General features: G+C 39.2%; 1 protein-coding gene across 8 annotated transcripts in view; it reads left to right on the top strand.

Moving 5' to 3' along the window:
• Positions 1-17,588, top strand: part of TANGO2 (transport and golgi organization 2 homolog) — a 70,749-nt gene that overhangs the window by 44,465 nt on the left and 8,696 nt on the right. For all 8 annotated transcript variants that reach the window (XM_039505603.1, XM_039505605.1, XM_039505604.1 and 5 more), the window contains one exon: positions 15,088-15,158. In XM_039505603.1, coding sequence (XP_039361537.1) covers positions 15,088-15,158 — 71 coding nt within the window. The remainder of the gene's footprint in view (positions 1-15,087; positions 15,159-17,588) is intronic.

The following is a 17,588-nucleotide window of genomic DNA, read 5'->3' as shown; positions in this document are numbered from 1 at the left end:
TGAAAATTACAGATACAGGCATAAATATACTAGCACATGAAGAGAAGGGAGTTACCTTACAAGTGGAGAACCAGTGCTGACAAGGCCAATTCAGTCAGGGTGGATGTGGTCTAGTCCCAATAACTGATGAGGCGGTGTCAATACCAAGAGAGGGAAAATGGCTTTTGTAGTAAGCCAGCCACTCCCAGTCCCTATTCAAGCCCATATGAATGGTTTTAAATTTGCAAATGAATTGTAGCTCTGCAGTTTCTCTCTGAAGTCAGTTTTTGAAGTTTTTTTGTTGAAGGATGGCTACTTTTAAATCTGTTATTGAATGTCCAGGGAGATTGAAGTGTTCTCCTGATGGTTTTTGTATGTTATCATTCCTGATGTCAGATTTGTGTCCATTTATTCTTTTATGTATGAGACTGTCTGGTTTGGCTAATGTACATGGCAGAGGGGCATTGCTGGCACATGATGGCATAGATCACATTAGTGGATGTGCAGGTGAATGAGCACCTGATGGTGTGGCTGATGTGGTTGGGTCCTCTGATGTCGCTAGAGTAGATATGGGGACAGAGCAGGCAACGGGGTTTGTTACAGGGATTGGTTCTTGGGTTAGTGTTTCTGTGGTGTGTACTTGCTGGTGAGTATTTGCTTCAGGTTGAGGAGCTGTCTGTAAGCGAGGACTGGCCTGCCTCCCAAGATCTGTGAAAGTGAGGGATCGTTTTCCACGATAGGTTATAGATCGTTGATGATGTGCTGGAGAGGTTTTAGCTGGGGGCTGTATGTGATGGCCAGTGGTCTTCTGTTATTTTCCTTGTTGGGCCTGTCCTGTAGTAAGTGACTTCAGGGTACCCGCCTCGCTCTGTCAGTGTTTTTAAAAGGCTTGATAATGATCTTGTAGGCATTTGTCTCTGTCTGAGGGATTGGAGCAAATGTGGTTGTATCTTAGGGCTTGGCTATACGCAATGGATTGTGTGATGTGTCCTGGATAAAAGCTGGAGGCATGTAGGTAAGTATAGCGGTCAGTAGGTTTCAGGTGTAGGATGGTGTTTGTGACCATCATTTCTTTGCACTGTAGTGTCCAGGAAGTGGATCTCTTGTGTGGACTAGTCCAGGCTGAGGTTGATGGTGGAGTGGAAATTGTTGAAATCCAGGTGGAATTCTTCAAGGGCCTCCTTCCCGGGGGTCCATATGATGAAGATGTCATCAATGTAGCACAAGTAGAGGAGGGGCGCTAGAGGACGTGAGCTGAGGAAGCATTGTTCTAAGTCAGCCATAAAAATGTTGTCATACTGTGGGGCCATGCAGGCACCCATAGCAGAACCACTGACTTGAAGGTATAAGTTGTCCCCAAATCTGAAATGGTTGTGGGTGAGGACAAAATCACAAAGCTCAGCCACCAGGTGTGCTGTGGCCTCATCAGGGATACTGTTCCTAACAACTTGTAGTCCCTCTTCATGTGGAATATTGGTGCAAAGAGCTCTTATATCCATGGTGGCCAGATGATGTTTTCAGGAAGATCACCAATGCATTGTAGTTTCCTCAGGAAGTTGGTGGTGTCTCAAAGATAACTAGGAGTGCTGGTAGTGTAGGGTCTGAGGAGAGAGTCCAACTAGCCAGATAATCCTGTTGTAAGAGTGCCAATGCCTCAGATGGTGGGGCTTCCAGGATTTCCAGGTTTATGGATCTTGGGTAGCAGATGGAATACCACTGGTTAGGGCTCTAGGGGTGTGTCTGTGTAGATTTGTTCCTGTGCTATAGCAGGGAGTTTCTTGAGCAGATGGTGTAGTTCCTTTTGGTACTCCTCAGTGGGATCGGAGGATAGTGGCCTATAGAATGTGGTGTTGGAGAGGTGCCTCGCAGCTTCCTGTTCATAATCCGACCTGTTCATGAGGACTACAGCACCTCTTTTGTCAGCCCCTTTGATTATAATGTCAGAGTTGTTTCTGAGGCTGTGGATGGCGGTGTGTTCTGTAAAGCTGATTTTTTTACCTTCAGTCCATTTGATATGATGTTCATCTGTTTGCACTTGGAGAGGAAGATGATGTCTGTCTGTATCTGTCTGATTTTTTTCATGAAGTTGATGGATTTCCACTTCATACGGCTAAATTCAGTGCCTTGCGTGGTGCCAAGTATCAGAGGGGTAGCCATGTGAGTTTAGAAACCCAGGATGCCTTTCTCAACCTGATAATCAACAGAGATTTCACAGGTGGGATTTAGTAACTAGCCCAGGCAGTAGTCCAGGAGGCTTTGGTGTGTAGAATGGGATCAGTATGGGAATAATACAGAAGGCTTTGGGCAAGTGGAAGGAGAATCAGATGTTGTGCTTGACTTTCTGTATGCTTTCTTACATTCCTCATCCTATCCCCACCTCTGCACAGTAAAGCCATCTTGCCCTGTGGTTTAATGATGAACACAGGAACCCAGCTATCTGTGGTCCTGCTGTGCCACCTTCACTGAGTTGTTCACTCTGATGTTTGAGCGCTCAGTTATTTGAGAGTTTTATATGAGATTTGGAGCATCCCATACACCAGCCTGGGTAGGAAGAAAAAGGTTCTGAAATTGAGTATGAAAGAAATTATCTCTCTTCTCCCTGGCCTCAGGCTCTTCCCTCCTTCCCCCCCCTCCCCCCCAAAAAAAAAAACAGAAACAGAACACCACCACACTAGTATTATTTGAAACTCTGCCAGGAAAATCACTGAGCAATTTCTTATGTGCTGTGAATATCTGACCATACTTTCTCAGTCATCTTATTTGTTGGTAGTGTATATACAGTAGTGTATAAAAATGCCAAGTATTTTTCAAAAAAATATTCCAAACAAAAGGAGTATTCTGATTACCTCATGAACATTCTAAAGAAATAGATTAATCTTTGTGAACCACACAGCTCAGCTGAAATTTCTGTTCAGCATTTTAAACTGCCAACTTCATCTCTTTTTTCCTTACACAGAAAATATGCATTCACACTGTTATATTAGCTGTAAAAGAATCCAGGCTGCATTGTTACATGTAAAATATTCATCCTGTTAGAAGATTAGAGCTCATGATGTCCCCGGGGTATGGTTATTTCATGATAACCATGCCCTGTGTTGTACTTTATTTCCTCATTACATTTCACTTTGTTACATTACTGTTGATTGCAACAAGGAGCTGCCTTGAGTGTGGAGGCAGAGTAGATGTGCAAAAGGACACACTGTTAATATTGTCAGTCTCAGGAAGTAATTCTCAACAATAAATTCTGAATAGCTTTCAGCTGCTATGCAGCCATATGTCACTTTAAGATTTATGCTTTCTAGAATATTCGTTATTGCTTATATTTAAGGAGGGAGGGAATCTAAACTAACATGTTTTGTGGGGCTTTGAGTTTTTTCTTTTCTGTTTTGTTTTGCTACTGTCAGATCTGAGATTTATAAAAAATGTGGCTGTCTTGCATTTTGAGGTTGCAGTCATTTTAATTGCATCATTATTGCTTCCATAGCACAATTGTTACTGATATTTGTGGAGCTGGTGGGGAAAAGGGGAGGCAGTTTGAGGCTTCTTGCCCTGCGGAAGCCCTGTCCAGCATTGGTACTATGGCTTCTGCCACTGGGCTCCAGTACAGAGTAGCTGTAAACAGTAGGAAAAGAACTGTTGGAGCCAAATGAGAGTAGAAAGAGTAGCTGACTGGCACATTGAGCTAAACTTTGGAAGCATCTCCATTTAAGAACTCTCCTGGAAGACCTCAATCTTATTTTATTTGACAAAACAATTCCCCTTATAAGGCGGCGGCAGCGGCAGCAGCTTTATGGTTGAGGTATGTGTAATAGAAAATGCATGGCTGGGAAAATGTGGAATGTAGAAACAAATAAGATACAGATGTCTTGAATTAGTGACCTTGTGGTTTGTATGTGCTCCCCATCTTCTTTTGTTAAACTCCAGGGAGTCTTATTACTGCATTGCTCAGTCACAAGAATCTCAAAGCAGATGGTAGATATTAATATTCTTTTCACACAAAAAGCCATCAGTAAAGGAAGGCAGTAGTGACTTCTTATTCAGCAGGAGGTCTCATTTACGATAAAGCTTATCTTATAGCTGTGTTTAAGGGCTGTTTTCTGCATTTTCATCCCCTTCCATTAAAACTTAGTTCTCTTCTCTGTTCAGACCCCTGAGGATATGAATCATTTTGACCTTTTTTCCTGAAAGCCCCCTCTACTACAGTTTACAGGTTTGGTAATCTGAAAATATATTGTGTTTATACAATAATAAAACAGCCATTAAAATGGTTGGTGCTTTTTAAAAAAAGACATAATACCTTCCTGTACTTTTTGATCTATGTACTATGATGCTACACATCATAATGCTATAATCTGTACTAATGAATTTTGTCTTATTCTCTTAGCCCATGAAATATTTACAGTATAAAAAAGTGTAATAATCCAGTAGCCTATACAAAAAATCTCCAAGGAGTTGTAAAATAGTCCAAGAGATTCTGCCTTTTTATTGAGCACCACATTTATTTATCTTGCCTTCAAGGGGAGAGCACTGTGCTCCTCTAGCTGAATTCAAGTTTTTTTTATTAACAAGATCTTCTACTGTGTCCAGCATTTCTTTGTAAGGAATTGATATTTATACAAAAACATAGGTTTTCTTCTGGCTATTTAGTATATCTATCACAATGAATAATGGGATATGCATACTCAAATTCATTTGTTTCATTGCTGCATCTGTCAAATTTGAGTTATTTTACATCAAAAATAGAGAAATAAATAAGAAGGAAATATATTTGTTTCTCATATTTTCTTGGCTACATAGCAATTTCTGTAGATGGCAAATTCATCAGTTCTAGTATTAATGTAGCCTATGGCACTCCTATTACTTATCTTTTAAAATATCATCTAACAGTCTGCTATAGCAATTTGTGCTTCCACTGATGCACAGACCCTGTTAATGGGATGTGAGTGTCAAGTTCAGGAATAGTACTGTATAGAAAAGGTGGTAGTACAATGTTTGCACTGCTTTTAATAGTAATTTTGGTTAAAAATTCCTGGTTTGAGTTCATCATATTGGTTAATGCAGAATGTGTGTTTGCTGACTAAAATTATGACCTCACTGAATGCTACTGATTGTCGGTCGTGTGCTGACACATGCCTCCCCTTTGCTGATGGTCGAACAACTCAGAAGCAGCAAATGCAGGATGCAGAGGTGGATTCTTCTTGGTGATGCAATGAGCCATTGCAGAAAGAACACTTTTAGAAAAAATAATTGTGGTCAGAATACTATTGAGGCTCAGATAGTAATTGAGAGATGTCTTCAGACATAGAATAATCCTCTCCTTTGTCATGTGGGGATTCGCTACTCTTACCTGTATCCTACGTGACTTTTTTTCTGTACTTATTAATAGGCTGTATTAGTTTGACTGGATTTGGTTGTTTTATATGCATTTGATTTTTTGCCAAACATTTAATTTAGTTATAAAATACCAACACTAAGGAATAACAGATTTTTCATAAAACATCATTTTAGTGACATGAGAGCTAAACTAAATGGTATATTATAGTATTCCTTTTTCTAAACAATTGAAGGAAGATCTAATGACCAGAGCCAGTGGATACTGTCGGAGGTGTAACGTTTTGAAATGCTGGGCCATGCCACATGACTCGACTCAGGAAGTGGAAACTAGTAACCTACCAGCACTTGTGTTTCAGACCCATATTACAATTGTCTGCCAAACTAAGGTCTTGTGGTAGGTTTCCTATAAAGTATCATTCAGTGTAAGACTCACAGGAAGGTCTCAGGTACAATGTAAACGTGCATAGTTAAGGGCTTTAAAAAAAAGTGTCAGTTTTAGCCAATCCATTTGTTAAAGACAGCCGATATGAAGAGTGCAGGTTGGATGTAATATGATCAGTCACTCAAAGCTGTGGGCAAATGTAAGCTGAATGGGAAGCACTGCTGGGAGTCTTTTTAGGAGGGACTTGCAATAATCTGGTCCTGTGATCATGAGGATAGGTATTACAGTCGAGAAATATGGCTTCAGCATTTGCATATTCCTTACCTGAGTACAAAATGCTTTGTAGATGTCTGATTCAGGTGAGGTTTCTATGGAAAGAGTGTGTTTGATGGTAAGACCATAAAACTTGACTCATCCATTCATTCTCCTCAGTAGCCGGGGACATGAAATTTCATAATAATTTCTAAAGAATTCTATTTTCCTAGGCTTGAGAACAGGCAATACTATCCAAGCATTCCTCCGGGAGGCGGATAAACATGCAGTGTATATATAGATCAAGAGTTATATATCAATCCTAATAACCCTGCCACATGTTTAAAAGGATTTCACTTGCAAGGTTTGAGTATGTGTATTGAATTATCTTCTAAGGAGTTAGGAGAGATCCTTGGAACACCGTAAATCAAATTCCTCTGTGATTGCAAATGCTTGTCTGTCACCATTGACTGACAGGAGCCAATCTTCTAGATATGACTGTGGTGGGTCTGGAATTCACTCAAGTGTTCATTAGATTTGTTTTTTCAGTGAATGTGGTCGGTCATATCAAAAGCTGCTGAGGTCTACTTTGGCCCAAATGGTGAGCTGGCCCTAATCTAAAATTAACAAGTACAGATGCTTCCCCAGAAGAAGCCCAGGCTGGAAATTACATAGGATGTTACCAGATTTCAAGTGCTTCTGGAAGTGAATGGTCAGCAGCTTCCCAATCACCTTCCCTCAAAAGGAAAGATTTTTGAGGGTCCCTCTAAATGGGGACCACTGGATTTTTTTTAAAGATGGCTGACACTTTCTCCCTCTTGCCTGATGGTTGTTGATAATGCTCATAAATCTTCTCAGCTCAGATATGCTACTTGCTTTACACAATCAAATGTGATGTGGATCAAGGTTTCAGGGAAGCCATAAAACAGCCATCCTCAGAAAACAGAGTGACTCCAACCAGTACAAAATCATCTGGGAGCCAATGGCTCTCATACTTGGAGCCAGAAAGGCTGTCATAGAGCCCATCTGGCTTATCTACAAAATATCCCAGCAAGTGATCAGAGGAGCTAGTAACAGGAGAAGAAAATAGAGGTTCATCACTATGTAGCTCCTGAAAGAACACTTCAGCAGTTCCTGTGTCTGTTTTTTAAATAACATCTGCTTTGACTATTTGTGGCCGTTTTCTTTTTTTGCAAGTATTCTTGCAAACAAGTGTGCTGACAGAAATGTTCTCTGCAAATAGCAAAATAAGTGAATATTCGTGACTGCAGATATTTGCACAGGTAACTTTTATTTTACTTAAGCTCATCTAATCAGAAAATTTAAAAAGATTTATATGTTAAGTCACAACAGCGTGAATCTTGACTACTTGTTCAACTGTTCATGGACAAACTACAGATGAAAATTGCTTAATTTATAAATTGAGAATCTGTCATTGCCATCTAGGAAACAAGAGGAAATTCATCGTTAGTCATCCTAAACTATTCTTCCAGCTCTGGTTTTTAGCAGAGCTTTCACTAACCCGTGGAAAATACCATGTTGCTTTTTTTTAAAAAGAAATGGTAATGATATTGCCAATGCACATACGCCAGTTGGTCATAAAATAGTTTACAGTTTTTTCTAAGGTCTATCCTTATTATTGTGTCTCTAGTAGAAGACGAAGAAAAATCTTTTGTGGCATCCACCAATTTCCATAAAGAGGATTTATATGTATCGGAGATATGTTGAAGGGGGAGCAAAAAACCTGGATGTTTACATTATAAATAGAAAGCTTTTTTTCATCATGTCTCTTGTTTACCACCCTCATTACTTCAACCCCTTTACTGAATATTCCTAATACAGGCATTTCAAGTAGGTTACAATTTCCCTTTTCAGTGAAGAAACTACATTTTTTTTAACAACTTTACTGAATTTGCAGCCATAATTTTGATGAATGAAGATAGATCCTAGTGCATGGGGGGAAAAAAACCTGTTTTTTGGGGAAAATTAAACCAAATAAATTTGGGCTGTAGATCAAACTAAGTCATGATTATTTTGATTTCTTCTAAAATGACAATCTGAAATCCTTCTATTATAGCCCAAACCAGGACTTTCCCATCCATAGGCTCCGACTTACTTCCCGAGGGGTCCTTCACCACCGCTCCACCCCAGGTCTCGCGCCCACTCCAGCCCTTTCCCCGAGCCACCTCTCACCTCTTACCGCCCCGTCCCTCAACCTCTTCCTGCCCCCACTCCAAATTGCTGTTAGCTCGAGTCTCTCAGTTGATCTCCCCTGCCAGTGTTCCAGGTCATCTGTGAGGTGCCCATGTGTTTGCTCTTTTTAACTTATATTAGATGTATCTGGTTTAAACAGTAAACTGGGATTTGGGAGCTCTGAGTTCTAGTCTCAGCTCTGCCATTGGCTTGGGAAAGTAACTTGAATTAGCTGTGCCCCAGTTTCCCTACCTGTAACATGGAAATAATGATGCATGACTTTGTAAAACACTGAGATTGGCGGTTGAAAAGACAAAGTGAAAAGCACCTTTTTTTAGCTTCAGAGGGGTAGCCGTGTTAGTCTGGATCTGTAAAAGCAGCAAAGGGTCCTGCGAAGTGGGTATTCACCCACGAAAGCTCATGCTCCAATACGTCTGTTAGTCTATAAGGTGCCACAGGACTCTGCTGCTTTTTTAGCTGAAATTCAATTTTAAAATTAGCATTGTAATTTAAGAAAACAATGTAGCAATGAGCAACTTTTATGCTCAAGCACTTGACCCAAGATGCATGTTGTTACTTGGGTAGTACTATAGTTGGAAAAATATGATGAACAGTAGTCAAAGTTGTTAACAGAGTTACAACATAATACGCCATAATGGTCTTTATAGCTGGAAAGTCATGGAATATTTGGATTTTTAGGTTTCTCAAGGAGATAAGGGGAAGAAGGCTTGGAGAAGCATTAACTGGATGCTCAAGTATAAGTGGCAATGAGCAAAGGCACAGAGTTGGGAGTCAGCAAAGACAACAAGGGACAGTAGTCAGAGAATGGGAAAGGATGTAAAAGAGGAATGGGGCAGAAGAGTAGTTAGGGGAAGGGTAATTGAAGGGCTTAACTCAGGGTATTAGTGTTGTTGTTTTTTTAAATAGTCTTATAGTGGGAGCACAGTGTAATCGAGATTTTTTTTCCTCTGCAAAATCCCTCAAACACTTTAGTGCATGGTAATACTAAGTGCAGCCTCTTACTACTTGTATAGTGTCTAACCTAGAAAGAGAAAGATGGAGAACCATAGCCTATAATCCATCCTTTGCCTCACAAAAATAATGCCTAGTTTTCAGCAAATACCCCCAAAATATTAATAACGAAATGCAGCATATAGTCTAGATTGAAATGTGACACTGCTGACCTCCCCTGTTGCATTTCCCTAAGGGCTTGTCTACATTACCTGCTGGATGGGCAGCGATCGATCCAGTGGGGGTCGATTTATCACGTCTAGTCTAGATGTGATAAATCGACCCCCACTGGATCGATCGCTGCCTGTCGATCCAGTGGGTAATGTAGACAAGCCCTACGTTACTTTAATGTGTTTCTGTGAGTATAAAAGCCCTTTCTGGTATCTAAGCTGTATTTCATCTTAGGCCTGTTTTCATCTCTCATAGTATGAACTGATTCCTACCCAGTTACTTATGGGGTCTACTTCCATTCAGGTGTTTATAAACCATAAATCAATTTTCTTGCAGTTTTTTTGGGTTAAACATGTTAAGTTCTTGAAGACTTTCCTTGTAAAGCAATCCTTATATACACCTCTACCTCGATATAACGCTGTCCTCGGGAGCCAAAAAATCTTACCACGTTATAGGTGAAACCGCGTTATATCGAACTTGCTTTGATCAACTGGAGTGCGCAGTCCCCCCTCTCCCCCCCCCCGGACCACTGCTTTACTGTGTTATATCAGGTTGCGTTATATCGAGGTAGAGGTGTAAGTCAAATTAATCTTGTAAGTCTGGACTCTTCAATGTCATGTGGTATAAAATGTTCCAGATGATATCTGACAATGGTTTCCATCGGATACAGCTGGTTATTTCATATTGGGGCCATCACCATAGTAGAGGAATTCTCATTTTTTCATGTCTTGGTGTTAGTTGGATCAAACCTTATATGAATGCATTGAAACTGTTGATATTACAGAAGTTTCTAAGTTGCTGTCAGTATTGACGTAATTTGTAACAGGTAACAAAAGTAATTTATCTGATAATATGCTAGGACTTGAAGACTTAATAATTTATTAAATACATGTTAATAGTATTTATATAACCGCAGCGCCCAGAAGCTCGATGTGCTGGGTACTGTCATGTCAGCACAGCTGGACACAGTATTGAGCTCAATTTTAATTAACTTTCCTAGAGTTCAATTCTAGAGAAGCCTTATTAAGTTGGAAGTAGTTGCCCATAACTGTTTGCTGTCAGGAAAATAAATGCTATTTGTATTATCTGTCAATAATGTAAGTGGAGAGGGAGTTCTGGCTCCATCTGGTTTTGTCAGCAAGTTTTGAATGTCTTCTGTTAGAATTGTAATTTAAAAGCCTAGTATTTTGTTACTTAATGAAATCCATATATTAAAAGGAAAATCTCTAGAGTGGCCAACCTCAATATTGTCTCTAACAACATTTAAAGTTGCTATAACCGAGAAAGTTCTCTTTTCCTAATAGCCAGGAGACCATTCTGTAGCCACTCTTCATGTAGAATAACAGATTCAAACTTTAGATTTGGTTTTTTTTGGTCATGTCAATATTGCAAAATTAACCTTGTATAAGATGGGCTATGTCTACGTTAGGGTTCTTTAATTTAATGGCATTTTTGCTACTGTTTAGACCTGTTCTAAGGTGGGTTAGGTGACAGTGGTAAAAACACAGGAGCCCTGGCTGTACTAAGGGTCATTATTACTGTTACTAATGGAGCTGCATCAGTGGTTGTGACTAGATTAAGACAATCTGAAAACCAAGCACACCACAAATGTGAGGGGTCACTGTGTCCTCATTGCCCCCCCGGGTGTCAAGAGTCATACACGCAAACCACCATCTGGGCTGGTGGTGGCCCTATCTACCTCATTTTGGGCAGATTAGGCCTCCCCACACCATAGATCATTTCTATTTAGGTGGGCCAGAATCTGTCCAAGAGAAAAGGACTCAGCCCTTACCCAAGTTAGCAGAGGACTTGGAGTGGTAGTAGGGGCCCTACTGACACATGAAGAGTGGTGGTAGAGCCCTCTTTCCATGGTTTTCTGCTGAAGGGGTGTTGCTGGAGAGTGTAGGGAGGACAGAGCACAGATTTGAGTTTACCCACTAAGATGAATGGCAGTAATTTACGCGTCTCTACAGACTTAGGGAGTCATCACTGCTTTGGTTGACTCTCCACATTTTTAAGGTTTTCCTTCACAGCCATGTGGGCTAGAAAGAGTTTTTTCTTTCTTTTTTTAAATGAAAGCTAAGGTTCTGAAGTAATCCTGTGACTCCAGGAACTGTGCTTTAATCCAGCCAGTGGTAGTGAAATGATGGGAGACTACCCAGGAATGTCTAGTACACTTGAGTCTATGGTTATGGCCAAGTCAAGTTATAACATCACTTATTCTTCCCTGTATGGACAGAAAACAACCACATTGGAGTGATGATTTAACTCCTGGTAGATATACAAACTTAGGACTTATCTATACGCAGAAATTTACCAAAATAGCTATTCCAGAATAAGTGTGTTCACATGAACTATTTTGCAATAGCTATTTTAGTAAATTTCAAATTGTAAACAACCCCAATGCGTGATTCCCTAAACTAAAGCATAGTTCCCTAATATGGTTTAAGCATGTTTTCTGTCCATAAAAGTAAGGGAAAAGAACTGTTGTGGGATGGTCCGACTTCAGATATCCTCCCACTAAACAAATGACTTTGTAAGCAGGGAATAAGTTGAGAAAACAGCTATGTTAATTTATAAATGGAAAAGTGCGAAGTTTGAATTTAAATGGAAAAATACAGAAACTTCACTCTGGCACATTTTACAAGCAATGTATTCATTAATCTTTTCTAGCATTTTTCATGCAAAGTCCTTATGCACAGCATGGGTGCAGCTTAAGTGGCAGCAGCGCTTCCACAGGGGTGAGGGAGTGATCAATTGGCAATGCTATGCTGAGGCTCCCAGTTGTCGTGTCTTTGCGTTGTGGACATCTGTTTGCAGAGAACTGGAGTGATCCCCAAACAGCCATGAGATTATATTAACTCTTTTCCTATCAACCTGGGCTGGTTTTGAACTGGCATCTTAATGTTGAAAAGAAAAATGCTGATTCTTCTTCATATGACTGCTGTAAATATAGAGCAACAACTATAATTTTACATTAAGATTTAGGTTAAGCCAGATAATTTTGTCTAGAGTAGCAGAGTGTATTGCTGTGATGCCTCCTTCGTATTTGTGAATTGAGCATTGATTGGTTATATCAGGGGTAGGCAACCTATGGCACGTGTGCCGAAGGCGGCACACGAGCTGATTTTTCAGTGGCAATCACACTGCCTAGGTCCTGGTCACTGGTCTGGGAGGCTCTGCATTTTAATTTAATTTTAAATGAAGCTTCTTAAACATTTTGAAACCTTATTTACTTTACATACAACAACAGTTCAGTTATATATTATAGACTTATAGAATCATAGAATCATAGAATTCAAGATCAGAAGGGACCATTATGATCATCTAGTCTGACCTCCTGCAAGATGACTGAGCTGAAATAATTCTTCTCCTTCCTGTATTTATCCCTCTGATATATATAAAAAGTGTATCATATCTATCTCTCTCATCCTTCCATTCCTCGGATCATTCTAGTGGCCCTTCTTTGTACCTGTTCTAGTTTGAATTCATCCTTCTTAAACATGGGGAGAAAAACTGCACACAATACTCCAAATGAGGTGCTTATAACTAAAGTTCTTGTTAGACATCCCTAAATGCATAACCTTACACTTCTCACTTGAATTTTTCATCCTGTACTAATACCAGTTTACAAGGTCATCTAAATCTCTTACTGAAATCCAGATATATGAGATCCACCGCATTTCTCTTATAGAAAGAGACCTTCTAAAAACGTTAAAATGTATTACTGGCACATTAATTTAATTCATTTATTCACTCTAGAGTGAATGAATGAAGACTCGGCACACCACTTCTGAAAGGTTGCCGACCCCTGGGTTATATGTTCCATGGTCCATTCTGGGTGACCACAGTTGCACACTGGAGAGTATTTCATTTTCCATTTTTGCAGCAAGTATCTGCATCTGGCACGGTTTATGCGGATACAGTTTAGGGTTGCCCATGAACTTCATGGGAGATCGAAGCCAAGGATCATCTGCATTGGGTTTTTCACAAGGTGTTTATTTGTGACTTCTTGTGCATTCCATTTGGCTTTTCAAGCTTTGTCAGGGTTGTAGTTCCGTTGTTGAAGGTTAAATGCATGGGTCCAAAAAGGGCTTATGTAACTTCAGGCGGTGGCGAGGGATGTTGTTAAGCTATTGGTGCCTGTCTTTTTACCTGATGGAAAAACAAGGAACTAGAAACGGTTCATAGGCTGTACTATACTGCCTCCTACTCATACAATATTCAATTTTGCTGAAAGTTCTTAATCCAAAAAGAGAACTTGTCTCAGGGGATAATGTTTCTGAGGTTTGTATATAATAAATTAAAGCCTCCAGTACAGTTGTAATTTATTTATTGGTGACTAGAGTAATGCCTGTTTTCATGGTAAATAAGAAGTAAATCACTGGAGTGAAATACAGCTTGATATGATCTCATAGCTGTGTCCAGGCCAATAAACTGATAGCAGTTTGAGGAATTGCCTTTACATGTCAGCATAAGGGAACGAAGGATGCTGAGAGTGAACAATCTAATGGTAGCTTATGATCTTTTTTCCTTCCCTCTCCCATAAGAGATAAAAATCTTGAAAATTGATTACTTGCCTGATTTCCTTGTCACTTGACTTGAATTTGACATGCTGCCAACATCTGCTAGGCTATTTAAAACTCAGATTTGTTCAGGCAGACTCGAATTCTATATAAATATGCTGATCTCAGCCCTGCCAAGCAAGAGAGTTCTCATTAGCTATGTTGTAGGACTGCCCTGAAAAGTTCTAGTCTGGACATTATTTCACGGTGTCTGCTAAACTCTGCATCCAGTGATATTAAAAATATAGAGAGTTCACACATCCAGTAGCTGCACTTAATTGAAAGGAGCCTGCAGCTGCATTTCTCTTTTAAGAGCCAAATATTATGTCCTATCATATTTCTAATGAGGAGGTGTAAAAATGACTTGTCAAATGGCCCACAGTAACCTGCTTTCTAGAACAAACTGGAAATTTAAATGAAATTATAGAAAAGTGCTGCTGTTTGCCTCAGTGGATTGTTCTTTTGAAGTCAGGCAGCCAGAAAACAAACAAAACACTTACCAAGTAATGGAATCTTTACTTTCAGGAGTCTGATTTGTCTTGTGTACCCCAAGTTTCACCTCTCTTAAAAACTACTTGCTTACAAAATGAGATGAAAATACAAAAGTGTCACAGCGCACTATTACTGAAAAAGTGCTTGCTTTCTAGTTTTTACCACGTAATTATAAAAATTAATCAATTGGAATATAAATATTGTACTTGCATTTCAGTGTATAGTATATAGAACAGTATAAGCAAGTCATTGTATGAAATTTTAGTTTGTACTGACTTTGTTAGTGCTCTTTATGTAACCTATTGTAAAACTCGGCAAATATCTAGCTGCGTTGATGTACCCATTGGAAGACCTTTGAGTACCTCCAGGGGTATGCATAACCCCTGGTTGAGAACCACTGATTTAGAACATACACACTGCTCTCGAAGCAAAGTTACAAAGCATCCTGTGAAGTATTTTTGTAGTTTTTATTAGCTTTTTTACAATGACTTTTAAAAGTGAGATTGATGCAAGTATTTCATGTGTGATTGTAAAGGGAAGGAGGGTGATTATAACTAATCAACTGATCTCTGAGCTGTATAGCCAGATAGTAGTAATGTCTTGCTGTGTTGAAGGTTGCAGGAAATTAGAACTTAATCAAAGATATGAGTTGTCACTTCACAAGGAGAAAAATTTATTATTTATTTTTATTTTATTTTATTATTTTAGCACCACCAAGGGAGATGTAATTTGCTACTATGGAAACAAAGGAGAACCAGAACCTATCTTCCTAAATGCTGGTGGGTTTATTTTATAAAGTTGTGACTATTATTGTTGCCCTTTTTTAAAAAGTGAAATGTGTGTTTATTTGCTCTAAGTTTTTAGTTATAAAGAGGAAAAATCAGAGAGGCTAATACATACTTAAGTAATTGAATTTTTTAATTTTATGGCACATTCTGTTTTAAAACTTTTATTTTAAATCCTTTTTGTGAAAACTCATAAATGAAGCATTAGTTAATAAAAAGTTCATGCTATGGCCCAGTCCTACAATTGTTTCTATGCAGGTGGAGCCCAACTGCAGTCAGTGGGGCTATTCCCCATGCTGATATCACTGCAGAACTGAGGCCTATGTCTTTATGGGTGATATTTTCAAAACCACTCAGCTTTGACTTCTCATAGAAATCAATGGTAATACTCCCACTGACATAAATGGAAGCAGAGTTTCTCCTATTGGCATCAGCTATCATCTCTCACTTACTATCAGGATGTTGACCCGTGCCTACAATTGGCATAGGATGCCAGCCTGCATCGCCCACTTGTTAAATTTTGAACAAGCTGCTACTTGCAGTTGGGAGGAATGAGTACCCCATAAATATCTACAAAATCATTATCCCCTAAATCTCTTCTGTGCCGTGATGCCTACAAAAAACTTGACAATTATTAGGCTGCAGGTGTGCTGAGACCACTGCATATCATGCTGAACAACAGTGTCTCATTGTTTCTTTGTACTCCCCACTTGGCCTGTCTGTCTCCATCTGTTTGTTTTATAATTAGATTGTAAGCTCTTTGGGGCAGGGACTGTGTTTTTGTTCTGTTTGTACAGCACCTAGCACAGTGTGGCCGTAGGTCATGACGAGGACTTCAAGGCCCTACAAGTACTAAGTAACAGTATGTTTGGAAAATGCAGAGCACTTTTGGAAAATCCCTCCTTTAGTATAGTACCTTCAAAATTAATTCTCTAATTTCAAATTCTCACATTTACCCCCCCCCTTTTTTTTGCAATTTGGCATATGTTGTCATAACAATTATGTCATAAATAACATTTCTTTTTATATGAATCCTTAGATTTGCTGACAAAACATGTACTCATCCTTGAATGAGTAAACATTACAAAACATGAATCCAAAATTACAACACCAAAAGACTAAAAATTTTTTTTTTGGACTGGTCAAAAATAAAACATTCTGAACAATGTAGCTTTTAAGAACAGTTTACTCTGTGTTTTATTTAATGCTGATGGCATCTTTATTTTGCCTTTCATAAGGTTAATGGGATACTCTCAGTAAGCAAATAGTTAAAATGGAAATTATAACTCATTTAAAACACATCCTCTTGAACAGCAACAAAAAAGGCTGATAATTCCTAACCCTTTTAAATAAAGATTTGTACAAACAAATTTGCTGGCAATCTGCTTGTCCATATATCTTTCACACTTCATGACCACCATCTAGTTTGACACAGTTCAGAATGTTTGGCGTGCTCTGCACAAGACGAACCCAGAACCAGATTAACAAAACTGTTGCAGGCCAGGATTTGGAAAAGCATCTGCAGTGCCTGCCTTCGCTATATATCAAGCCCCTGCCTTCAAAAGCACAAAATTTAATCATTAATCATAATAAAAACCATCAGGCAGGATGGCAGTCGTGCTGTTTGGGGAGAGAACTGGAGGTCGTAGTCCTGGAGCACATGGATATTATGTGTAGTGTGGAGGTGATATGCATGGTCTCCAGTGACTGCTTTTGTTGCATTCTGTGTAATCCCTCTGTGCCAATCTCTGGCATGCTCTTCCAGATGAAAGCATAACTGTCACAGTGGCAGCTGTTGACGGAAAAGTTAGCATGTAGAAAGAAAGCAACCAAGGATGATAGCATGGGTAAAATGTATATATAATCTCTTCCATTTCTTTGATAAACCACTTCAGAATCTGGGGTAACCTGCCAGTAATAAAAGTGGGGACTTGACACACTTAATAGACATGTGTGTGTGTGAGAGAGAGAGAGAATACTGTTCTGAAAGACTAGCAACTTTTATTCTTGTTGCAGTTTAAAAAATAATTGCATTAAAACAACCAGGTATCTGCAGAATGTAGCAGAGCTATTCCTGATCTCCACATATCAACAAAAAATTTATTCTCGGTAGATCTCGCCTCCTAAGAGAGAGCTGAGTTTGGGAGGATCTTTACATTGTTCAGCCAGTGCTTATTCTCTTGGATTGTTGCCAGGAAATGTAGGGCACCATTGAGGAGAAACTTCCCTGCTGTCATCAGTGAGTGCAGAATTATTCAAGAGTCACATCAGAGAGAAAAGTGAATTATGTGATTAAAAGGAATAAACTGGATAGACTAGATTGCAAAATGTACTAAGTAATTCTAAAGATACCTTCCCATAAATCACCAAACCAGAAGTTTATTGTAATTGCTGCAGATGAGGATTAGAATAAAACTGAGAAAC

The sequence above is a fragment of the Mauremys reevesii genome, linkage group 18, assembly GCF_016161935.1.
Source record: "Mauremys reevesii isolate NIE-2019 linkage group 18, ASM1616193v1, whole genome shotgun sequence".
Taxonomy (NCBI): Eukaryota; Metazoa; Chordata; order Testudines; family Geoemydidae; genus Mauremys; species Mauremys reevesii.
The sequence above is the reverse complement of the archived record's forward strand: the minus strand, read 5'-3'. Positions and strand labels throughout refer to the sequence as shown.